Source organism: Capra hircus, chromosome 28, assembly GCF_001704415.2.
Source record: "Capra hircus breed San Clemente chromosome 28, ASM170441v1, whole genome shotgun sequence".
In the NCBI taxonomy this organism is placed as follows: Eukaryota; Metazoa; Chordata; class Mammalia; order Artiodactyla; family Bovidae; genus Capra; species Capra hircus.
In genome coordinates this window covers 43,693,227-43,719,435 of record NC_030835.1, presented here as the reverse complement: position 1 = coordinate 43,719,435, position 26,209 = coordinate 43,693,227, and the positions used below count along the sequence as shown (strand labels likewise).

Below are 26,209 nucleotides of genomic sequence, written 5' to 3'. Positions count from 1 at the left end.
ACTGCAGAGTCTGAGGCACAGCCCAGCAGACAGCATCCACACAGACAGCTGGAGGCTCGGGGGCGGAAAGCACACTTCTGGTTACTTCTAGAAAGCAAGACTAATCCTTGAACACATTTATAACTTTACATCATAGTTTTAATTCAAAAAATGAACTTACCAGATAATCTATAAAACTTAAGAATAATTAATGTTACAGAGGATGCAAGAGGGTTAGTATGAACTCATCTAATCATCATAATAAAAATGCTTCACACAAAGTTTTCATCTCACATACACCACTGTACATACAGTGGCAACGCTAACTTCATAGGAGACTGCCAACTTACTGATTTCATTAAGAAACAAGCTAGTAAAACAAAGTTATTTTACCAACTTACAATGAGATCACTACTAGGAGATAAAATTCCCAAAAGAGAAGAAACCTTCCGACCAATTCCTGAGAGCACGCCTTGTCCTTGAGGCAGGACATGCTGATGGATTTTTCCTATACTTTCAGGTATCAGGCGGATTAGTTGGCCCCCCGATGAGGATAAAATAAAACTTCCTCCCTGTGAACAAATGTGAAATTAGTTAAGTATTTAAGACTAAGAAAAGAAAATGAACACAAATCACTTTGATATGCTTTGAGGGAAATTATCTGTACCTCAACATAAATCTAAGGAATAAAAAAAGAACAGTGCTTATGGGGAGGGAGGTGGGAAGAAAAAAAAATATATAAATAAAATAAAATAAAACAAAACACAATCACAAAAATAAATAAATAAATAAAAGATTTAATGCAAGTTAAAAAACAGTGCTATTTTTAAAAAATAATTTATTTATGAATCCATTCACTTAATACTACACAGAAAAACTTCAGAGCCATTTTTTTAATTACTTTTTTTTAATTCTGATTTTTAAGTTATAGGTTCACATTACATAGGTTCACCAAATCAAGAATCAGATTTTATTTCTTTGGTAAACCAGCAGAATATGTATTAGCAAACCAGTCTTCCTCTAAGAGTTTCTGAATCACTCTCTAAAGATGTTTCTGACAGAAATGAATACCACTGGCTACTACGCTCCACTGATAGGTCAGAGTCCCACGAGAAGGGCTTCCCTCGGTCTAAGTGCTCAAATCCTAGATCCTTACATTCTTTCCTTGCCTCCTTTTGATCTTCTCCCAGCCCTACCTGTATGATCTGCTCAAAATCACAAATTTTTAGTCAGCCAAACCTGAATTCCAAGCCAAATGACAGTTTCCCAATAAATATAAAAGAATATCCATTGTATACCTGTACTGCTGTTAGGAAACTGTAGGTCTTATCACCTCCCAGATCTACAAACGTCTCTGTGTAGGTATCTTCACTGGCAAGGCTTGGCCAATAGCGGATGGATCCTTCTCTGGTGGCAACCATGACAGTAACAGCCTGAAACAAGATCGTAACACTCAGCAAACACAAGAAAAGGAGCCCAGAGCGGCAGTCTGACGACACTGACATAAAGAATCCAGGGCAATGAATTACTCATGAACAGAAATCAGGGGAAAAATTCTTTTTTTCCATATTTAAAGAATTATCATACAGTAAAACTGACATTTTCTCCTCCTGTTTTATGATTCTATGAATTTTTATACTCTGGCTTCTCTTCAGACCGTACAAAATGTTTCGCTTTTTACAGTCCTATGAATTTTAAAACACATGGTGGGTCAGATGGTAAAGGATCTGCCTGCAATGTGGGAGACCCAAGTTCAATCCCTGGGTTGGGAAGATTCCCTGGAGAAGGGAATGGCAACCCACTGCAGTATTCTTGCTTGGAGAATTCCACGGACAGAGGAGCCCGGTGGCTACAGTCCATGGGGTCACAGAGAGTCAGACATGACTAAGTGACTAAAACTTTCACTTCTAGACGCCTGTAAGTCCCACCACAAACAGGATATAGGAGGGTCCATCAGCACCAAAGCTCCATAACGCTTTCCCTTTGGTTACACCCTCCCCTCCCCTCACCCCTGGCAGTCCCCATTTCCATCATTACAGTTCTGTCTTTCTGAGAACGCCAAACAAACGGAATCATATAGAACAGAACCTTTTGACAATGGTTTATCTCATTTAGCACAATGCCTCTGAGATTCACTGATGCTGTTTCATGGATCAACAGCTCATGTCTTTTTACTGCTGAGCAGTATCTCATCCTATGAAAGAATCAGTTTATTTATCCATTCACTTGCTAAAGGATATTCAGATTGTTTTCACCTTTGGCTATCAGAAATAAAGGTGCTATGACATTAGTGTATTGTTTTGTGTGTGTGTGAACAAAAGCTTTAATTTCTCTAAAAGAAACAGCCAGGAATGGAATTGTTGGGTCATATGGCAAGGGCACTTTAACTTTCTAAGAAAGTGAAATCAGAGGCTGCACCATTCTGCATGCCTATCAGCAACGTGCGAGGTTCCAGCGGCTCCGCATCCTTGCCAGCCGTTGGCAGTGTCAGTGCTTTCAGCTGCAGCCACTGTGGTAAGAGTGGCCTGGTATCTCACCTGTTTCGCTTGCACTCCCCTAATGGCTACCGATGTGAATGTCTCTTCACCGCTTATTTGACATCCTTATATTCTCTTTGGTAAAGTGTTCAAGTCCTACGCCTTACTTTTTAAACTGGGTTGTTTGTTTTCTTACTAAGTTTTGAGAGTTCATTTTATGTTCTGGGTACAAGTCCTTTATTGGACATTTGATTTATAGTATTTCCTACCAATCTGTAGCTCTCTCTTCATTTTCTTCTCAGGGCAACTGAGACTTGGCAAAGCCAAGTTTCAAATTTTGATTAAGTCCAATTTATCGATTTTTCTTCTTTTATGAGTCACATTTTTGGTGATTTCTAAGAACTCTTCAACTAACCCCATGTCATGATGATTTTTTTCCTGTTTTCTTCTAAAAGTTTTTAGTTTTACAATTTACATTTAGACCTATGATCCATTTGGGGTTCATCTTTACATGAGGTTTAGGAGGAATTTTTTTTTCTTCCTAAAGATGGTCAATGATTCCAACACCATTTATTGAGAAGACCATCCTCGCTTCACTGAATTTCTTCTGCACCCCTGTCGAAGATCAGTGCACCATCTCTGTGTGGGGCGTATGTGTACACTGCTCTGGTCCATTGCCCCGTGTGTCTACCTCTGCCATGACCATTCTGTCTTGATTTCTGCGGCTTTACAGCTATGTTTCAAAACCCAACTGGGTGATTCAACCAGCTTCAGAACTCCCTTATCTTAAAAAAAATCTACTTCAGTAAGCATTTAAGTCACCCACCTGAGTAGAATGTGCTTCGCCTGGGGTAGCAGAATAAGAGAGAGCCACCAAGTTGGCACTCCAGTGGGAATCACTAGGTGGCAGCTGAAGTTCTTTGCAGACAGATAACTATAATACAAATCCAAACAAAAAATTTCTCATTTCAAACCCAATTTTTGAACATGCACCTGACTTCACTTTCTCTGCATACTTTAGATTCTAATTCACTGCTAGAAATACTATTCTAGAAATACTTTCTTCTTACATCTTTTTGATCAGGCTTCCATCGTCATTTTCACTAATTTTAAAACAAAATATTTTAAGAGATAGAGAGTCAGGAAAACTTAACAGCTAGACCAGACCCTTAACAGAAACTACTCCAATCTCTTCCCAGACCAAAAAAGAGTCCATTGTTGAAAGAATTGTGTAGACTTCCTATGGAATTTTCCCAATCTAATCTTGATTTGTTGAGTTGACATTTAAAATTGGCATGACTAGAATAAGTATTCAAAGTTGCCTAGAAAATATTTCTGAGACTCAGCCAATATCAGGCTTCCTCTGCTAACTCAGGATGCCACCGCAGGACCTCTCCCTCACCTATGCTCCTAACTACAAACATGGTTTTCTAGACAGCAGGTGTACAGAGACCAGCAGACACGAAGAGTTTAGGTAAGTTGGAGCCTGAGTCCCAGTGGAACAGAGGCCCCCGTGAGCATGAGCACTGCAAGGGAGCATGCCTGATCTGGAGTGGACAGAAAGAGGCTGCTGAGAGTCCAGCAGTGAACAGACAAATGAGAGCCCCCGTGTGAAAAGCTGACAATGAAGAGTTAAACAGCATTATAAAAATTGGTATAATTCTCTATTTCTTACATGTGATTCAGTAGATTCAGTGCAACACGCTCCTGTCCTCTTAGGAACTCAGTTCATTAGTTTCTGTGGATGGCATTTAGTCTTAGACTTCACTGCACAGAGTGACTAGCACAACACTCATTAAAAATATCAATGTCTTTAACTTCTTTATTAAATGCAAATAAAATATGTCTTGTTTAAAATCATGATAAGGAGAGAAACTTTTTTCCCAATACACAAATGTGTATGCATGCTTGGTATTTCATATTACTATAAAAATGCAAATCTATAATGCTTGAGTCGATTCAAATTACAGATTTCCAACAACTCTAAAAAGTTAGGGTAAAAATTCAGAGCTAATTAGGAATTTTCTCCTCTCTCTCCCTCCAGCTCTTTAAAGAATCATTACCTTAGTGATAGGTGACAGAGCAATCTTCCAAATAATGAGTTTCTCTTTGCAGACCAGACAAGCCCATCCACCTTCATCTATGTGAACAGTCAGCTGATCATCAACTGAAGAAAAAAACAAAGTACATAATTAATCTTACAGTATGAATTAAAACTGCAAAAATTTCTCATACCAAAATCTTTCTTACTGCCATACTCTTCACTCAAAAGAGTAACCACCACACACACAAGATTAACTCACAACAAAAAATACTCTTGAATAATTCAAGAGTTATTAATATCCAAAGTAAGAGTGGTTTGACAACCACTGTTATAAATATATTGAAAGGTAAAAACTATGTTCTGGTCTTAGGTTTAATATTTCTTTTTTGTTATAAATTTATCTCACTTTTTATAATATTTAGTAAAATTCATAATTTTTTTTTGATAAAGCAACACAAATAATAAACCCCCTCATTAAATACATAAAACATTTCAAGGAAAAATCATGTTCCTGCAAAAGAACAAGATTTTCGAATAAGAGCTCTTTGAATGTATGATAGATTGTTATATGCTAACCTAAAGGGGTTAGGTTTCCTCAGTTTCACCTGTTGTTTCAGTTATTTGTAGTCAAATGGGGCCTGAGATATTAAATGGAAAATTCTAGAAATAACACTTCTAAGTTTGTGACGAAATCTTGCAGTGTCCCGCTGTCCTGATGGGGTCGTGAATCACTCCTTTGTCCAGTGGATGGACGCTGTACCCACCACTCATCCATTAGCCACTTAGGAGTAGTCTGTTATCAGAGTCACCGTCTTGGTGTTGCAGTCCTTGTGTTCAAGTAACTTTGTTTTACTAAAACGTGGCCACAAAGCACAGAGAAGTGATGCGGCAATTTGGATATTCTCCTACTGTGCCTAACTGATAAATTAAACTTCATCATAGGCATGTATGTATAGGAAAACACAGTATATACAGGGTTCAGTGCCATTCTGTTTCAGGCAACCCCTGGGGGTCTTGGAACTTATGCCTGTGGCTAAGGGAAGACTTCTTTACTGCTGCTGTAAGTTTTGGTGCTAAACCTGTGTAAATGCATTAACAGTCCTAGAAATTTAATCAATGTGAGCTTTGCTCTTCATCTGAAGACAGGGTAGAGGGGCAAAATAAAAGGCACCAATAAGGTACAAGCTAAAATATAAATATCAAATCATACCTAGGTTGAGTATGGGCTTTTTGCTGAACTGGGATACCTGATTGGCATTTTCTTTCCCTAAAAGCACCATGGCAGCTCCAAATCCTCCACTGGTGAACACTTAGAACCTGGACTCAGTACACCAACTGACTAGGGCTTGGAAATTTCCATGTGAGGATGAGATCTTCTCAAGTTTACATAGTCTTCAGTTTTCACATCCTGATTTCTAGAAACTCTTTCCTCTGAGCCTGTGTACTATTTGTTATTAACATGATCTGATGGCATGAACCAGGAGTGTGTCAAAGGCTTAAATGCAATTTAAGCTGAAATTTTTAGAAGGGAAAAGAAAATATATATATTTAAACCAGGAACAATGCATGACAGAGGTTAGTAGAAGTTTAGTTGTCTGAAAATAATTGTACCTGAAGCTCCCATGGACTTACTGGTAAGATGTGCTAGTTCAAGTTGATGAGAAATGTTCCCTTTTATGGAATGGAGTACTTTAAACTGTTTTGACTGTCATTCACAGTATGAAATACATTTCACAGCATGATGTAGTCACACACAATTTAAGTAAAACAAAATGAGATGCACTCTGACATTCTGCAATCTACTTTACTTCATTTTTTAAAAAATGCTGGTCATGAGCCACTAAAGTGATTTCAGTCACTACCTGCAGTTTGAAAAACACTGTTCCAAGAAATCAAAGGATGCTCTGCGCTTTGCTCTTAGAGTCACCCCAGCTTCTCGGCCTTAATGGCCTCTTTCTGAAGCTCGTGTTGGCCACACCTTCCACACTTCCACTACTTCTCTACCAGGGGGGCTTCTCTGGTGGCCCAATGGTTAAGAATCTGCCTTGCAATGCAAAGGACACAGGTCCCGCCCCTGGTTCTGGAAGATCCCACATGCTGCAGGGTGACTGAGCCCACGGGTCACCTCTTTGGCTGCACTCTGGAGCCCATACCCCACACCTACTGAAGCTGGCATGCCCTAGAGCTTGTGCTCTGCAATGAGAGAGGACACTGCAATGAGAAGCCCATGCACTTCAGCTAGAGAGTAGCCTCTGCTCGCTGCTAAAGAAAGCCTGGGAGCAGCAATAAAGACCCAGCACAGCCAAAGATAAACAATTATTTAAAAATAAATAAAAATAATAATTTTCTGCCAAGAGAATCTTCTAATGGTGCACAAAACTGATAACATAAATTTGGCCGGAGTGGCAGCCCAGCCTGGCATGGTGCAGAGCAGTCGGCTTGAGTGCTCACCATAGCGAGGAGGGTCCCTTGGACATACTGCCTTCTGCTGCTGCTCAAACCAGGACAAGCCTCGCCCTTCTTGCCTCCTGTACCACCATGCCACCACTCCCCATGCGGTTAGCACACACCATGACAAAGACAGACAAGAAGTCCTTCAAACAGCCTGGCCAAGTGGAAGCTCTTCATTTAAATGTAAGACCAGAAACTATAAAACTCCTAGAGGAGAACATAGGCAAAACACTCTCAGACATAAATCACAGCAGGATCCTCTATGATCCACCTCCCAGAATTCTGGAAATAAAAGCAAAAATAAACAAATGGGATCTAATTAAAATTAAAAGCTTCTGCACAACAAAGGAAAATATAAGCAAGGTGAAAAGTCCACCTACTCTTTTATGGGTTCCTGGCTGCACTCTTTTCATTCACAATGTGGGCTATACTTCAGACTCTGAACAATGAGATTCCAAAATATCATGACCAGACTCCAAGTTCAGGACTTAAATGGTTTTTCCAAAACTAGTGATGGTATTGGATTTTTCATTTGGCATGTCTAATCCAGAGTCCTATAAAAGGTACACTGATGAGCTTAAGAAATTTCTAAAGCCATATGCCTTAGAAGAACAGAATCCCACAGAATGTAACAATGGAAACTCTTCTGAGCAGAAAGGTCCAGATTATACTGCCTGTCAGTTTCCTCTTGCCTTCCTTGAAGCATGCAGAGGTGTGGATGATGCCAAGCTTGGCTACAACACAGGAAACCTCTGTATTCTTGTGAAAATTAATAGAATGACTGGATTAAAGGATAGAATGTATTGCAAAGAATGAAAGCCCAGCAGTTCTATCAACTTATCTTCCCAGTGGAAAGATAGATTTAAAATATTTTTCATGTTACAGGAAAAAACTGCATGGGAGCTATCTAAGCCACTAGGTGAGCTACCTCTAGTTCATCTTTGGTAACAAGAATGACATAAAAGAAGTTAACAGTTGAGTGCAAGATTGATGGATCACCCAACCTAAAAACCCAGAATTATCATGACAAGATTTCAAGACGAGCTGCACTCAAGATCACCATACACGCTTAGTAGGAGTGAGGATATCTCCACAGGGCAAATGTCGTGTTGTAGTCTTTATCCTGTATCAGCCAGACCTGCCATTTCAGAATTACCGAGACCACCTTTGGAGAAAGGTGGAGTGGTACACGACACTGGAGTGGCAGCATAATGTTCTTCTGGATCATAGTATTCCATGTCCTTCAAAGTAACTCGGCTGTTGCCTATGCTGCCTTTTGAATCATGTACAACCACCAGATAGGGGCTGTGAACACCTGATTCTGAACATGTAGGACAAGGGTCTTGTCCAATGTTTATGTGGTTTAATTGCCCAGTGTCTAATGCTTCAAGTTCTGTGCTATATAAATATTTTACTGTCATATTTTGATGCCACCAAAATTTTAGGGGATAAAATGGTACCTGACCAACATCAAATGACTTTATAGCTATAAGAAAATTGGTGGGTGGAAAAGTTCTTAGGTGAGAAGGAAAAAGGAAAATAAAAGTGAGCATGAAAGGTAAAAAAAAAATTATGCATACAGCTTCTGGGGTACTACACAGATCCAAAATGGAGGTAAGACTTCATTCTATTGCATTATTAAACCCAATAATGGGAGGCAGTAGGGCAGTAGTTTTTGGATATTTTTGAAAGCTAAACTTCATATACTCAAACAACTTTTGAAATTGGACTGAGTTTTGCATACACAGTATGTACAACCATAAATACTTATTTTGATTGTGCTAAAATGAGCTCATTCTGCTTCCCAAATTTGTTATATTTCTCAAACACAATGAAAAACCAAATAAGTCAACTATTTCTCCCCAGGGAAGTGAAGGTACACCAGTGAAGCAAAGTGAAAGCTGCTCAGTCATGTCTCAATCCTTGTGACTCCATAGACTATACAGTGCGTGGAATTCTCCAGGCCAGAATACTGGAGAGGGTAGCCGTTCATTTCTCCAGGGAATCTTTCCAACCCAGGGATTGAACCCATGTTTCCTGCATTGCAGGCAGATTCTTTACCAGCAAAGCCACAAGGGAAGCCCAAGAATACTGGAGTGGGTAGCCTATCCCTTCACCAGCAGATATTCCCAACTCAGGAATTGAACCGGGGTCTTCTGCATCGTCACTCTTTACCAGGTGACCAGAGAAAGCACAGATTTCTATCTTCATGCCAGACCTAGGCTTCATTTGAATTGCTAATAGAGACAAATGGAAAATGACACCCACCTTCAGTCAACGTTAAGGCTTCAATGACTTTAACAGGGAGAGAAGATCCAAATGTTTTCACATCATAGTTCACAGACTCAGTTATGGAGTGGTGTGGGAATATTCGCGTAGGTGTTCCTCTAAAGAAATGAGACCATATTATTTTACTCATAACTTAACATTTTTCCATTATTCATTATAATGTTATGTATATATTTTCACAATGAAGAGAAAATCTTTGATAAACGAAGATGAAGCTTAATAGTGAAAAACTCTGGCTCATGTATACTGTGTAAATGTATTTTTCATTAAAAAAAAAAAAAACCTAACAGAATCTGGCTTCAATTCTCATGCTTCAGTAATTAGATGCATTAAACTCTTCATAATTCTGCTTCCTTAATTGTGAAACAAGACGGCTGGACTAAATCAGTATTTTTCAAATTATAGCTCATTTTGAGGGTTTCATTCAACATTTTTGAAAAACAAAATAGAATATAGAGTCCAGTTTATTATATTCTATGGTCAAAAAAGTTTTACAAACATTGGGTTACATTATCTTTAAGCTCTCATCAAATCTAGAAATATAAGATTTTACCAGATATACCACCAAAATCAAGAAATTAAGTGGGGTCATGAGTTATCTGCTGTTACCTCTTCTTCAATAACAGATACAGCAGTAGAGATTATATTTCCTTCTCACCTTAACATTCAGAAAAAGTATAAATATATCAATATAAAAGTTATTCTCTTATCATAGGATCTTATCATTAAATGAGTTCACATACAGAGTGGTTGACAGCATTATTTCTGACTGAATATAACAACGGTTCTTTGAGTTGATCACCAAAAGTTAAGAAGAAATTAAAATAAAAAGATGAAAACAAAGTATGACTTTTATTCACTGACTTTTGTCAAAAGGAGTAGAAAACAATCACAAGATCACCATTTGAAGAGCACTGTACAAATGTCAAGGAATAGAAGGTATTATTCTTTAAAAATCATTTCTCCTTTAAAATATTGCAATTTTCTATACATAAGTTTTAAATATGAGTTCAAGACTCAATATTACCATTTTCTTACAGAGGCAAATTCATTTTTGATAGACGAATTCAAAGGGAACCACTCAAGAAACATAGGTGCTTCTAGATTAACTATGAAAGGGGAGATGCAGAGCATGGTCTCACAAGTGATGTGCACTGGTGTGCCACACTTTTATTTGGTAACATAACAACTATTCTTATTTCGTTGCTTATGGAAAGTCTTTCCCCTATTAATTTCGCTGCAGTTAACTTCTGTAGCTAAAATCCCTTTAATTACCAATCAGCAGATGTTAACAGGGAGTTAGTCTGTTAGGCAAATATGATTCTACAGGGTTTGAGCCCTTCGTTGCCACCATCACTTTACATCTGCATCGTGGCATTTTATTTTGACTCCTTTGGCAGGCTCAGATTAGGTTCATTACTGCCATTTCGCAGATGAAGAGATCATGTGTGACCTACACCAGCTCACAGGGGTAATAAGAACAAGGCAGGTAACCACCTGACTCTAATCACCAGATTCTAATTCAACACCTCTGTTGTTGTTTAGTTGCTCAGTCGTGCTGGACTCTGAAACCCCATGGACTGTAGCCCCCCAGGCTCCTCGGTCCATGGAATTTTCCAGGCAAGGAAACTGGAGTGGGTTGTCATTTCCTTCTCCAGGGGATCTTCCTGACTCAGGGATCGAACTCGCGTCTCCTGCTTGTCAGGCAGACTCTCTACCACTGAGCCACCTGGGAAGGCCCTCTCCACCTCTCAGTTCAGTTCAGTTCAGTCGCTCAGTCAGTCGTACCACCCCATGGACTGCAGCACGCCAGGGTTCCCTGACTATCCCCAACTCCCAGAGCTTACTCCACCTCTACACAAAGGTAAACCCATGCAAAGCGTGTGAAGCAAAGACTCAATTGACGAATTAATCAAAGCGAGGCTGAAATAAATCACACGCAAAGGTGACGGATGTCTATTTTTCCAACACTCTGGCGTCCCTCGCCGTCCCTGGTTCCGTGGCTTCTGGAGACCCGTGAGCCTGTGAGTCGCCAAACCCAACCCAGGATGACCACTCACCGCGAGCTGAGGGAGCTCCGACGGCCGGCCGGAGAGAAGAGCACGGGGGAGCTGACAGAAGACGCCAGGGTCAGACCCTTCCTGCTGGTCGCCCGGGGCGTGGAGCCCGGCCCGACTCCGCCCAGGGGGCCTCTTCGAGTTCCCGTCCCCGGGGTCCGCGGAGAGGAGACTGCCGGGAACATGACCGAAAGGACAGGCAACAAACAGCGCACGTTCAAGCCGTGGGGCTAAAGCGCAGCCCGCGCGCGGAGCTCGAACACCTGATGGGCGGGAGGGCGCGCGATTAAGACGTCAAAGAGCAGCGCCAGGCTGTGTGGTGCGCTGTGATGACGTCCAGCTCTGCGCGAGCCTCGGGGCGTGGTCGAGACCTCAGGAAAAATGGAGAGGTAGGGTGCGCTGTGGTGGCATGGAGGTGCAGCGCTGACTTGGCCGGGCCAGCAGGAGAAACCGGAATGGGGCGCGCTTTGATGATGTAAAGGAGACCGCCGAGCCGTGGGACGTGGTGGAAGCTGCGGACCCTCGAAGTTGAGAGGGAGCCTGAGCGAGAGGCCCTGGAGCGGAACAGTGGAGGGGATCGAGTCCAGAGTTTCCAGGGAAGTGAAACTGGAAAAGCACGGGCTCTTCTCTGGTCTGGAGGGCGGGGCTTCCCCTCTAGTAGCTGAAACGCAAAGCCCCGGCACGCTGGTCCTTCCTGAACCTCTTGGGAAATGAAGAATTCATTCCCTTGTTCAAAATAAGGGAGAAAAACTGTAAAGCTGACACTGGTTTCACATTTAGTGTTATAGATGTTATTCCCTAGATTTGTCATTTCTCCTTCATGCTAGTGACATAACAAGGCTGTATCTCTAGCAGGTCCTGATAAAAAACCATAGGCTTCTGACAGCCCTAGTGGACCGCTTTCACCTGGATGCCCTGCGCATGCCTCACAATCTAGTCATTAAAAGCTGAATTCAGGTTTTCTTTAGGACTCCTCTTTCACTACCACCTCTGGCCCATTATATAAAATTGGTTAGTTGGCCAGAGCAAAAAGAAGAGCTCTATCCTAGATTCATCCTTCACACTTTCCTCCACTGTAGGACCTGGGACACTGTACTCCTGAGCATCTCTAGTAGAAACCACATCTCCATTGCCTTTGCCCTGGTTAAAGTGCTCACACTTCCCTCTTTTTTGTCCTTTTGCCTTCTTTTGGGTCTTCTCGCCTCTGGATGGTCTTCAACACTGTCCTTCCACACTACAGCTGCTAAGTGGAATATTGCCTGCCATATAAGTAAACAAAGGATGTCATAGTCATCAGTGATTGCTGCCACCATGAGAGCTGGTGAGCCCTGAGGAAACTCAGGCTATGAAAACACAGGATACTGACCCCCAGCTAGCTGAGGTGCGTATTGAACGATAATTACAAAAGCCCAGGCTGTTGCATTGTCCCATACTATGTGACTTGACATGGAGTCCAGATGTATGACTGTTGGAGGATGGTGAATAGACACTCATTCATTCTTATTGACTGCCTTCCATGTGCCAGCCTGTATGCTAAGTGCTAAGTTTTCTAACTGTAAACAAAGCAGACGTGGGCCCTGCCCTCATGGAGATCACAGGCCAATGAGAAAGACAGGTCCTGAACAAATGAACACATTTATTTACACAACCAAGAGTTGATATGTGTACAACTGTGTATGAAAGAAAAGAGGAGGGTGTCTGACAGAGAATGACTGGGTATCTGACTTTGGAGGAAGATCTACAAAGGCCTCTGGGAGAAAAGGACATCTCTGCTGAGACGTGCCCTCAGCCAGGCTGAAAAAGAGGAAGAGTATTTGAAGCAGTGGATCCTCTGGCAAAGGACCAGAAGCAGCAAAGAGCCTGGTATACTCCAGGGTCTTTAGACAAACCAACCAATGACAAGTGACTAAAAGTGGAGGAATCTGGAGAAATGAGGGCCCGGGAAGGGCCTTGTAGACTATCAAACAGGATCCTAAAGGAAACAGATAGCACTCTCAAGCTGGGTAGAGTTTAATAAAGGATTGTTAGAGATTGTATAGAGCCCTGAGACTGCTAAGAACAAATGGGCCAAGAAAAGAAGGGGTCACTGGGCCAAGAAAAGAAGGGGTCACTAAGCCATGTCTGTGGATCAGGAGACACAACCAACTCAAGGCCACCCAGGAGGAGGGAACAGCTGGGAATGGAAGTGCCCTGACCTCAGTGTGAGGAGGCCAGAACGTGAAGGAGAACACTAGGACAGTCGTCTTGGTGGGAGGGCCCACCTCCTGGAGGAAATAGTGGAGAAGGCGAGTAGAACAGATGTGCAGCACACATACCTTGGGGCAGCCAGCCAGGTGCTTGTTTCTCCCTCCCTAGTGCTGCCATTTCCCTATTTATCTTTTCACCTAACTTTATCTAGTGTAGCCACTTTAGAAGTCCAGAGGAAGAATGGTGTAGTGCAAAGGCCTCTCCAGCCTAAGCACCACCTAGAGGGCTGGTTAAGCTGGACAGCTGAGCCCCACCTCGGTGTCTGACTCATTGGGCTGAGGGCTGAGAATCTGCATTTCTAACATTTGCATTCCCAGGTGTTATGGAGACATCTGTCTTGGGACTTTTTTTTTTTTTTTTTGTCTTAGAACATTTGGGTAACTACTGTGTGGTAAGAGGGCTTTCCCTGGTTGCCCAGTGGTAAAGAATCCACCTACCTGTCAATGCAGGAGACTCTGGTTTGATCCCTGGGTTGGGAAGATCCCCTGGAGAAGTAAATGGCAACCCACTCCAGCCTGGGAAATTCCATGGACAGATGAGCCTGGCCGGCTACAGTCCATGGGGTCACAAAAAAGTTGGATACAGTTTAGCGACTAAACAAGGAAAACAGTAAGTGAGAGAACGTACAGACTGTGGAATTAAGTAAGCCTTGTTTCAAATCCCCACCTTTTCTCTCTACTATCTGTGTCACCTTTTTGAGTCTCTGTTAAGTTGCTAGTAGTGCCCACTTGTGAGAATGAGAGAATAAAAATATCACTACATTTGAAGATGTCAAAAAAACTGCAAAATCAAATAGTGTACACTTTTAGAAATTTGAAAAAAATAAATCATAACAAAGATATATAGGCAGCATTGTTTAGGACAGCAGAGAATATAGAAAGATAAATCTAACAATAGATTTATAATATACTAACATTATAGAATGCTATAGGTTAAAAAGAACACATGGCTGTGTGTAATGAATACTTAAAAATGTAGGGAAATATTGTCATCAAATTTAAAAACAGGTTGGTTAAAAATTAATATGTCCAATGTAAGTCCTTTTTTGTTTTATTAAAATAAAAAGAAAAATCCCTCACAAGTGCAGTATGTGTGTGTGTATGAGATGCTCAACCTACATGTGCCTCCCTCTGTCCAGCTTCCTAAAACGCAGCTCTTTCAATGAGGACCAAACTGACTGATGCAGAACTCATTACTGCAGCCATCAATAGGAAAGCAGTCTGGATCATTTCCTGCAGATGTGGTATGACTGTCAGAATTCTGTTTTCAGCAACACAGTAATTATGATCCTCTTCAACTGGGAAGTTAGGGGCACAGTGATGAACTTACCGTGGATATTATCCAGGGCTCAGCGGTAAAAATCACCGGCAATGCAGGAGACACAGAGCCATGGGTTTGATCGCTGGATGGGAAAGATCCCCGGAGGAGGACATGACAGCCCATCCCAGTATTCTTGCCTGGAGAATCCCACGGAAGCCTGGCGGACTACAGACCATAGGGTCACAAAGAGTCGGACACGATTGAGCATGTACACATGCAATCATTTCCAACGCTTCCCTTTAGTCTCATCTAGTGGCAAGGGAATTTTTTGAAATAACTCTAAATTTCAGCATAGTTTAAACATCCTTCAAGCAGTGAAGAACATGTGTTGTTATCATTAGTTCTGGGGGCTGCAAACTCTTTCTGTCAGAGAGGAAGAGTCCCTGGCTTGCAGCCTCTTGCCAAGTAAGTATGGCTGCGCCCCAATAAAACAACTTATGAACACTGAAATTTGAATTTCATGTAAATTTCAAGTGTTATGAACTTTTAAAAACCATTTAAAACTGTAAAAACCCTCGTTAGCTTCGCAGGCCATACCAAACAGGTAAGAGGTCGCAGCTGTGGACCACTAGCACCAACTTCCTGAGGAAGGCCCAGCCACCACTAGCACAGAGCTTAACAGAACAGAAGATGCTCCGTAAATGTTTATTGAGTGAGTTGAATGGAGATTACCAGCTAAGCCCGACGAGGCCTCAGATGTAAAAACATACAAAAACATCCCCAAACATTTACAATGCAGTTTCCACAAACTTCCTTCACTAATATACTTCACGTTTTGTGACATTTACATTTATTTTCTAACAGCTTTGGCACTTTATGGAAAAATGGAGCTTAAGTGGAGTTCCTAAGTACAGCCCTACTTTATAAAGGTCCAAATACAGGGCATAGCCTATAATGGTTAAATTTGTGATTATTTCATGGGAAGCAGCAAGGTCCAAGGTTAGAGACATTGCAGCGAGAGGAGCTGGATGAGCGGACAACAAAGCACTCGGTTCATTAGTGTGAGATTTTATCTTCACATGGAGGTTTTCCCACAGATCAAGCTTGCTTTCTGCTCATCTTTATATTGCCTACACGCGTTGCATGGCCTCCAGTGGCTCCTCATGCACACACGACAAGGGTTTCCCATGTGGTGGTGATGGTCCCCGTGCCAGCCCTGCCCATTTTTCTGGCATCTTCCTGTACGCAGCAGCAAGGCTGGCTGTATCAGTGCACAACCTGCCTGTGCTTCCATCCTCATCTGGGAATAGGGATAGGTATTTATTTAAATTACAGGGTTGTCCAAGTAACCAATGTGGTCACATGTGCACTCTGGAAAGAAAGAATGGCACCAAACTCTATCTTAGCTAAATGTCACAGAGGTGTTGTGACTGTTTTCTCGTAATTAATTTTTTTATATACCTGATGGCTCCTTCTACACTGGAAGCTTCTAGAGGGCAGACACTACACCTCACTCATCTGTCACCAGTTCTACAGCACAGTTCCTTGTCTGACACATGGCAGGAGATGCTACCTGACTGTGCTGAAGCAACTAACCAATGTTTATAAATAACAAGTGAGGACATTAAAAATCTTAAAGAATCTGCCTGCGAATGCATGGGACACTTTTGATCTCTGGTCTGGGAAGATTCCACAGGCCAAGGGGCAACTAAGCCCCTGTACCACAACTACTGAGCCCACAGGGTCAGCCCTTGAGAAGCCCCAGTGCCAAACCAGAGAGTAGCCCCCAGCTAGTCTCAACTACAGAAAGCCCATGCACAGTGACGAAAGCCCAGCACAGCCAAAAATAAGTAAGTAAAAATTTCAAAAAAGATCAGGACGAAAGGAATGGAACTTATAATTACTCTCACTTTCCTAGGTGTGTAATGTTTGTTTAGTCCTGAATCTTTATATATTCTAGTAAGAAACTGAATGTAGTAAAAAGTTTTAAAAGAAATGACAAACACAGATAAAGTTCACTATAAATTTTAATCCATGATATAAAAGGGAATACCTTGTATTAGAAAATAAAATATAATGATCACATTCAATTTGTAAATACTTCTATGGCACAAAGAGCTTTCCTTCAGATCCAACCTTGTAGTTGCGTTTTGTCTGCTTTTTGAGAATGCCACCACAGTGGAAAACCATGGAGAACAAGAGTAAAGCTGGTTAAAAGTGGCTGTCACAGAGGTACTGTTTAAACTCGAAAAGCAGAGTTCATTTATTCACTGAATTCATTAATGAATTCCCTTATGTAGAATAAAAGGTGATGCTCCATGCATATCAGGAAATAGTGGTTTCTCCCAGTATAATCAGGAAGCTAATCACAACACTTAGGACGTGAGAAAACTTCCTTTTTAGTCATATCAACGTTGTTACTTCTTAGGTTCTGACATTATCATTACAGAAAAAGTACTTTTTCTTGAGGGAACGGCAACTTAACAGTGCTGATATGAATACAACAAATCCAAAGCAATGCTCAAAACATTGCTGGAGGAATTTTTGAGAAGTGTAGCTTTAACTGTAACAACAAATAAAAGAAAGATGGTTAATTATATCCTCTTTTCAGAGAGCGAAAATTTCTTAAGGTTTTTGACATTTTCTAGAATGTATAAGCTTCCTTCAAATGTTTTAAGATTGAAATTACAGCTATATTAATAATTTTGGAATTTAGCCTCATTGAATGAAATTTCATAACTATTTAACTGAAAAAACACTGTAAAATTTGAATAGGAATTATAAACTCTTAAAAGATAATTTTCAAGATACATGCCTATGGACAACCTAAGTGTAAAATTACATCTTTTTTGATAATACCTGGCAGTTCATGCCTCACTTCCCAAATACACGAATAATGAAAACAGAGTTCACATATTCAAAGGATGGGGCTTCTTCCCTTTTTAAAATTCATCAGGCTCTCAAGTGCCAAAAATGCAAAACACTGCACACATGCAAACAGTCTCAGCCCAAAGGAACACATATTCCTATACTTTCATCCCTTTGAAGACAGAGGAGACAGGGAATATAAATGACCCCTCCTTGCCATGTGACATTACCTATTTCTGTGTATATATATTTCCTAAAAGAAATCAGTCCTGAATATTCATTGGAAGGACTAGTGCTGAAGCTGAAGCTCCAATACTTTGGCCACCTGATGCGAAGAGCTGACTCATTGGAAAAGACCCTGATGCTGGGAAAGACAGAGGGCAGGAGGAGAAGGGGACGACAGAGGATGAGATGGTTGGATGGCATCACTGACTCAATGGACGTGAGTTTGAGCAAACTCCAGGAGACGGTGAAAGACAGGGAAGCCTGGCGTGCTGAAGTTCATGGGGCTGCAAAGAGTTGGACATGACTTGGCAATTGAACAATATATATAGTTTGCTTTATGAGATTAGCAGGATAAAATAAAGGGTTAGATTTTTCACCGTCTCTCATGCTACCTGCTAAGATGAAACCCAAAGTAGGTAGAGTACTACCAAGAGATTACACAGTGATTGGTGAACTGGCCTAAAATAATCAGGCTTTTTATTTGTAACTCCCTTTTAAAAGTTGTCATATGACAACAGCTTCAATATATGACAGCAGATAAAAGAAAATGAGGTGCCATGCTCTATTAATCAAAATATTCTAAGATAAAAGAAAATACAAAACCTGAAAATAATATCAGTGCTCTAGACCATTTAGAAAGTTATAATTATTAAAATTCTGAATAAAAAGGTCTTCAGAACAGATCCATCTCAAAACTATTTTACAAACTTTGGAAAAAATAGGCAGATTTCAAATGACTTGAAGTCTGATTTCCAGATTTCATACAGTCTGAGTTTTTATTCCCCTTGTAGTGCAGCTTCACTTTAAAACCTCTCATAGCAGTAATTGCTTCTTTATGCTGAAATAAAACTCTGTTTGTTCATTAATTTCCTGTACATCCCATCTGGTTTCAAAAGCAGCTCTTCATGTTTCCCACACTCGATGATTCTCCCCTGGTCAAGGACAGCTACCACGTTGGCGTTCTTAATTGTGGACAGACGGTGGGCAATGATGAACACTGTCCTTCCTTCCATGAGTCGGTCTAGAGCTTGCTGTACGAGGTGCTCATTCTCAGCATCCAGTGCACTAAAGAGGAGAGCCCATAGGAAGGCAAAGGTGTCAGGGCCATGCACACTGTTCATGCGTGTGTTTCCCGGTACACATACGTGAGCCCCTCACAAGCAGCTAACTTCTACTATGATCAAAACTGCAACTCCCTGCGTCAACTGTCTAACTTTTATAAAGTTACTATCAAGAAAAGAAGCTCTGAACCCTTCATCTCCAGAGAACTGCCATGTAAGTTAAAAAGGATTTTTCACATCTGCTGATAAGTGATGAAAGATTCATCACAAAGGTCTGAACTGGACCTAGAACCCTCAACTCACAATTCATCCTGTTCCCTGCCTCCCAACTGACATGATTAATTCATATCCCATCCCTTTAAAGTGTAAGGTGTTCTCAGCCACGTCACTTGAAATACAGAAGTAAGTTTGTGATAAAGAAAGAATTTAATTTAATATAATTACACATTAAGATATCCTCACCTGGTTGCTTCATCTAGGAGAAGAATTTTGGGATTCTGAAGGAAAAACATTAAAAAGATAAGAAAGATATAATTTTATTAGAAAAAAATAACTCTCAGAAATAAAAAGAAATAAAGTATTGATACATGATACAACATGGATGACCCCTGAAAACACCCTAACGAAAGAAGCTGGACATAAAAGTCCATTTACAGGAAATGTCCAGAACAGGCACATCTGTAGGGGCAGATGTGTGGTCACCTGGGGTTGGGGTAAATGGGGAAATAAGGTGGGTGGGTATGTGTGAATGTTATTTGGGCAATGAAGAAAAGGTTCTGAAACTGGTTACAGTGACGGATTCACAACTCTGAATACACGGACACTGACCTATATGCTGTGCATGAGTGAACTACATAGCGTGTGAATTCTACCACAATACAGCGTCTACGAAGGATGAAAAATAGTTCATATGTGCTTGAGATGAGCTCGTAAGTGGAAGAGTTAGAGATGACTTTAAACCATTATCACAGTGACCAATGAACCGTGCAGCTTTATTCTGCAGGCGAAACAACTAAAAGTATTAGATGAGGCTCTAAAGTGAGTCAGATAGTCTAACTCTCAGGGTCCTCTTTGAGTTTAGTTGGGAGCAGTACACACAAAACTGAAAAGAAAGAAGAGTCAGCCAATGTATATAACAGATAAATCCTAGCCTTGCCTAGGAATCTATCCACAAGAAATGAAAACATAACCACACAAAAACTTGTACACCATTCAGAGCAGTGCTATTTCTAACAGCCCTAAACCAGAAATAACTCAAGTGTTCATTAACGTATGAGTGATAGACCAATTGTGGTCTGTCCATACGAAGGGCTGGAAAGCAGTAAAGCACTGATATGGCTGCAACATGGAGGACTCTCAGAAGCTATACTAGGAAAGGAGGCTAGAAGCAGAAGACCACTGTCTGATTCCATTTACCCGAAACGTCCAGAAAGGCAAATCGAGACAAAGTGAAAGCAGATTACTGGCAGGTGGGGCTGGGAATGCAGGAAGGTTGCTCAGGCGCATAAAGGTGATAGAGATGTTCTAAAACTGGATTGTGATGGTTGCACAACTCTGTAAATTTACTAAAAGTCACTGAAAAGTACATTTAAAACTACTCAGTTTTATGATATGCAAATCATGCTTCAGTAAAGCTGTTTTTTTTTTTAATCACTTTTAAATCTGAGGAGAGTACTTATCTAACAAAGGAGAAGGCCATCATTTCCTAAAGTATGCCAATGCCTATGAATTTCAGCTTTTCCGGTTCCTCTCAGGAGTCTTGTGTAAGCATCTCAAGTCTGTACCACCCAGTTTGCTGTGCTCATTCTCAGCCGTGTCCTTTGTGATCCCGTGGACTGCAGCCCGCCAGGCTCCTCTGTCCCTGCGATTCTCCAGGCAAGAATGCTGGAGTGGGTTAGCACGTCCTCCTCCAGGGCATCTTTCCGGCCCAGGGACTGAACCTGGGTCTCTTGCACCTTCTGCACTGGCAGGCGGATTCTTTACCACTGAGCCACCAGGGAAGCCCAAGACTCAGTGGAGCAGGTTATTAAACACAATAAAAGTAAGTATACTTGTACTGTTTTGGTATTTTGATATAATTACTGTTTCTCCAGTTAGAGACTGTATGCTTCTTTAATTTTAGTATTTTTTTAATTGAAGTATAGTTGATTCACAATGTTGTACAAATCTCTGCTGTACAGCAAAGTGACTCAGTTACACACATATAGACATCCTGTTTTAATACACAGTATGCTACTTGATGGAAGATCTATGTGATAAACTGTTCTCCCTCTGATAATTTCAGCACTGTACTGAGCTCCTAATACCCAAGAAATACTTGTTAAATCCGAACACAGTCAGTGGAATTCCCAACTCATCTTTCACCAGAACTGTCAGCAATATACCTACCCACCTCCTCCAAAAAGAAAGAATGAGAAAAATTGTGCATTACTAATTACAAGGTCCCTAGTTAAGAACAATGCCCCAAATCCCCAACCAAGTGGCTTCAGGCTTACCTTAAGCAGAGCACGGGCAATTGCAATTCGCTGCTTCTGCCCACCTGACAATGACAACAAACATATACTTTAAACTGACGGTCTTAACAAAAATTCTTGGTAACAGTCTTTACTGATACACCATGTGGCAATCTGAAGGTATCAAGTTGAGATAGATGAGAGAACAGAAACCTATGTTTGAAATATATTATTTCCGCATCACTCTAAAGATTAATAATAAGAATTCTTATCATGGCTAACACTGAGGGATTCCTACGTGCCAGGCATTTCCTAAATGCATTACACATATTATTTCATTTCATCTCAAAAGCAAGCCTGTGAGGTAGATTCTATAATGATTCCCTTTTCACAGGTGAAAGACTGTGCCATGAACACCCTGCAGGAGGCCTCACAGCTGGTCACTGCACTGCCGAGGTCTGCACTGGGCATTCAGTTCAGTTCAGTCGCTCAGTTGTGTCTCACTCTTTGCGACCCCATGAACCCCAGCACGCCAGGCCTCCCTGTCCATCACCAACTCCCGGAATTTACCCAAACTCATGTCCATTGAGTCGGTGATGCCATCCAACCATCTCATCCTCTGTCGTCCCCTTCTCCTCCTGCCCTCAATCTTTCCCAGAATCAGGGTCTTTTCAACTGAGTCAGCTCTCATCAGGTGGCCAAAGTATTGGAGTTTCAGCTGCTTAAACATCAGTCCTTCCAATGAACACCCAGGACTGATCTCCTTTAGGATGGACTGGTTGGATCTCCTTGCAGTCCAAGGGACTCTCAAGAGTCTTCTAAACACCATAGTTCAAAAGCATCAATTCTTCGGTGCTCAGCTTTCTTTATAGTGTAACTCTCACATCCATACATGACTACTGGAAAATGAACAGCCTTGACTAGGCGGACCTTTGTTGGCCAAGTAATGTCTCTGCTTTTCAATATTCTGTCTAGGTTGGTCATAACTTTCCTTCCAAGGAGTAAGCGTCTTTTAATTTCATGGCTGCAATCACTAGCTGCAGTGATTTTGGAGCCCCGAAAAGAAAGTCAGCCACTGTTTCCCCATCTATTTCTCATGAAGTGATGGGACCGGATGCCATGATCTTCGTTTTCTAAATGTTGAGCTTTAAGCCAACTTTCTCACTCTCCTCTTTCACTTTCATCAAGAGGCTTTTTAGTTCCTCTTCACTTTCTGCCATAAGGGTGGTGTCATCTGCATATCTGAGGTTATTGATATTTCTCCCGACAGTCTTGATTCCAGCTTGTGCTTCTTCCAGCCCAGCCTTTCTCATGATGTACTCTGCATATAGGTTAAATAAGCAGGGTGACAATATACAGCCTTGACGTACTCCTTTTCCTATTTGGAACCAGTCTGTTATTCCATGCCCAGTTCTAATTGTTGCTTCCTGACCTGCATACAGGTTTCTTAAGAGGCAGGTCAGGTGGTCTGTTATTCCCATCTCTTTCAGAATTTTCCACAGTTTATTGTGATCCACACAGTCAAAGGCTTTGACATAGTCATTAAAGCAGAAACAGATATTTTTCTGGAACTCTCTTGCCTTTTTGATGATCCAGAGGATGCTGGCAATTTGATCTCTGGTTCCTCTGCCTTTTGGAAAACCAGCTGGAACATCTGGGAGTTCGCGGTTCACGTATTGCTGGACTGTGCATGGGCTGTGCTTATCACCACACACGTTTGCTCTCCCCTCCCCCCAGTAGAGTGTCTCTTGCAGTAGGAAAGGAAGAGGAAACTCAGGAGAGCTGGGGTTCAGAGCAGTGCGTGAATTGGATGAGAGCTGAGGCAGCTGGAATGGTAACGCTCCTGCTTGCCCGGAGCCTGGCCCTGTGCTCCCACTCTCACCGGCTCTCTCTCCCAGCCCAGGGAGCAGCTCGCACGTGTGGCAGCCTGTGCATGCGTGAGACGGCGAGCGTGAGAGAGCAGCCACTCCAGCACCCCCTGCTCTGCCTGTCAGCTCTAAGTCTACCAGACAAAGTGGGTGGGGTGAGCCGGGGAGATGCAGAAGGACAGGAAGCGGTGACTCCGCCCCTCACTTCTGTCCCACTGGCCCTCGCCTCTCCTCCAGGGCCACTAGCTTAAGGCTGATGGAGTCTCACAGCAGGACACAACTCACTCCTTCTAACTGAGTTCATCATGTGAGAAGACTCAGTTCCATTCTTGGTAATGAATTTTATTGGCTGAATATACTTCTTATTTCATCTAAAAGGAGTTTAATCATTCAAACTGAAATGAATGGTATTGCTGAAAGCTGTCCTCAACCAGGCAATCCCATCCTCACAATGAGGGAGGGAGGAAAAACCCTTTCTATCTGAACCTCTCTGGTTGGTGGGGATCCCAGTGCTCAGTGTGGGTGGGCAGAGTGGCCACTGAGGGCTTTAGTCAGCTCTGAAAATCCCAGGTGCCAATGAGCACACAGGGCGTCTGTTGCTGGAAGCCCACGCCTTCCTCCACAGTGGACTGAAACCTTCGGTTACTTCCCTGGGAGACAGAGCCTGGGAACCCTGGTGAAGGGAAGGACACACAGACTCTGCCCCCAGGGAGCAGGCGATGCACCAGTAGGCACAGCACAGGCACTCCCAGTTCTGCGCCTCCGTCTCTGTCAGTTCCCAGCATCCTGCCCGAGCACACGCTGTCCCAGAGGCTCAGAAACAGCTCTATGGCCATGACTCACCCCATCCGTCAAAAGGTTTTCATCTACTACCTAGAGCTTTAACAAATTGTACACAACAATCTTAGAACATTTTTGTGTTAAACTATCCATAGCCTAAGTTCAAGCAAAAAGGTTAGTGTTGGAAAGGATTCCTGCTTCAGCCTTCACTCTGACTTGGAGACCTCCTGCCCCTGCTCGTGCAGATCCAGTGACAAAGATCATCATGAAAGGAAGCGCTTCTCAATATTTGTAATAAAAATAAAACAGAACTGCGTTTAAACAAAATTTTACTTTTCTATTTTTTGAGGGGGGCTCCAAAATCACTGCAGATGGTGATTGCAGCCATGAAATTAAAAGACGCTTGCTCCTTGGAAGAAAAGCTATGACCAACCTAGACAGCATATTAAAAAGCAGAGACATTACTTTATCAACAAAGGTCCATCTAGTCAAGACTATGGTTTTTCCAGTGGTCATGTATGGACGTTAGAGTTGGACTATAAAGAAAGCTGAGTGCTGGAGAATTGATGCTTTTGAACTGTGGTATTTGGAAGACTCTTGAGAGTCCCATGGACTGCAAGGAGATCCAACCAGTCCATTCTGAAAGAGATCTGTTCATTGGAAGGACTGATGCTGAAGCTGAAACTCCAACACTTTGGCCACCTGATGCGAAGAGCTGACTCATTGGGAAAGACCCTGATGCTGGGAAAGATTGAGGGCAGGAGAAGGGGACGACAGAGGATGAGAGGGTTGGATGGCATCACTGACTCTATGGACATGAGTTGGGCACGCTCTGGGAGTCGGTGATGGACAGGGAGGCCTGGCGGGCTGCAGTCCATGGGGCTGCAAAGAGTAGGGCATGACTGAGCGACTGAGCTGAACTGAGCTTACTTCTCTATTCATTGGTCCCACTTCTGCACTTGAAAGCAACAGAACTGTTTCTGTTTCCCTGCCATAACTCAGCCTCCATAATGCGATCTGACTCGCTGCCTGAGCTGACATCACAGGGAGTCCCACCACTGGAGTCCCATGGTGCCACAGGCCTGCGAGCTCCCACTGTCCAGAGCTCCCACTGTCCAGAGCCCGTCCAGAACTCCCACCATCCAGAGCTCCCACTGTCCAGAGCTCCACTGTCCAGAGCTCCCACCGTCCAGACCTCCCACCGTCCAGAGCTCCCACCGTCCAGAGCTCCCACCGTCCAGAGCTCCCACCGTCCAGAGCTCCCACCGTCCAGACCTCCCACTGTCCAGAGCTCCCACCGTCCAGAGCTCCCACCGTCCAGAGCTCCCACTGTCCAGAGCTCCCACTGTCCAGAACAGGACATGACGGACTCTGCCTGGGTCAGGTCTGGACCAGGGCCTCGCTGTGGTTATTACATTTTAAGAGTTGTTTTTTTTTAAAAAAAGATGACTATCTGACAGAGACCACATGTAGCCTGCAAACCTAAATCATCTACTCTCTGGCCTTTTATAGAAAAGCCTGTGAGCCCGGGATCTACACACAATCTCCTCCAGCTGCACGCCTGCTCTGACTCAGTCTCTGCCTCCCAGGACAGGTCATCCTGCCATCCAGTATCCATCTCATTAGCAAGGATCTTGAATTGTAAAACATCTATTCTCAGAAGAGAAAAAGTGGCTGTGGCTGAATATTGCCCAGTGGGACATCCAGTGGGAGCCTGGAAACACCTCTGGGGTGGAAAGTGAAGGGAATTGGGGAATTGTCACATACAAAAGAGATCTGAGAAAACAAAAATGTTAATTTCATAAACTCTAAGGACAAAAGCCTAATTAAAAAATAACACTGCGATAGGAAATGTTTGGAGAGTTTTTTGGAGCAGAGACGTTTTGCGACGAAGAGTAACAAAACACACCTGAGAGGAGAACGCCCTTTTCTCCGACCACAGTGCTGAATCCTTGAGGGAAATTTTGGATGAAAGCAGCTGCGTTGGCTACAGCGGCTGCCTGCTCTATCTGCTCAGCGGTCACTGAGGCGGGGTCGTCTGCACCATATGCGATGTTCTCCGCGATTGAGCAAGAAAACAAAATTGGCTCCTACACGTTGGAAACAAAACACACTTACTGAATATTTCAAAAGGCCAGTAACACAGTGGA

General features: G+C 42.4%; 2 protein-coding genes and 1 pseudogene across 2 annotated transcripts in view; 1 reads left to right on the top strand and 2 right to left on the bottom strand.

The window, feature by feature from the left end:
* NUP133 (nucleoporin 133) overlaps positions 1 to 11,608 on the bottom strand; it is a 55,299-nt gene extending 43,691 nt beyond the window's left edge. The window contains exons 1-6 of the mRNA XM_005698953.3: positions 11,301 to 11,608; positions 9,220 to 9,338; positions 4,520 to 4,623; positions 3,283 to 3,390; positions 1,278 to 1,412; positions 381 to 551 (exon numbers count right to left, since the gene is read on the bottom strand). Coding sequence (XP_005699010.2) covers positions 381 to 551; positions 1,278 to 1,412; positions 3,283 to 3,390; positions 4,520 to 4,623; positions 9,220 to 9,338; positions 11,301 to 11,482 — 819 coding nt within the window. The 5' untranslated portion in view covers positions 11,483 to 11,608. The remainder of the gene's footprint in view (positions 1 to 380; positions 552 to 1,277; positions 1,413 to 3,282; positions 3,391 to 4,519; positions 4,624 to 9,219; positions 9,339 to 11,300) is intronic.
* Positions 6,063 to 8,024, top strand: LOC102182758 (annotated as a pseudogene).
* Positions 16,814 to 26,209, bottom strand: part of ABCB10 (ATP binding cassette subfamily B member 10) — a 34,201-nt gene continuing 24,805 nt past the window's right edge. Inside the window, exons 11-14 of the mRNA XM_018042167.1 lie at positions 25,969 to 26,149; positions 21,454 to 21,497; positions 19,421 to 19,455; positions 16,814 to 18,962 (exon numbers count right to left, since the gene is read on the bottom strand). Of these exons, the coding sequence (XP_017897656.1) occupies positions 18,731 to 18,962; positions 19,421 to 19,455; positions 21,454 to 21,497; positions 25,969 to 26,149 (492 nt within the window). The 3' untranslated portion in view covers positions 16,814 to 18,730. The remainder of the gene's footprint in view (positions 18,963 to 19,420; positions 19,456 to 21,453; positions 21,498 to 25,968; positions 26,150 to 26,209) is intronic.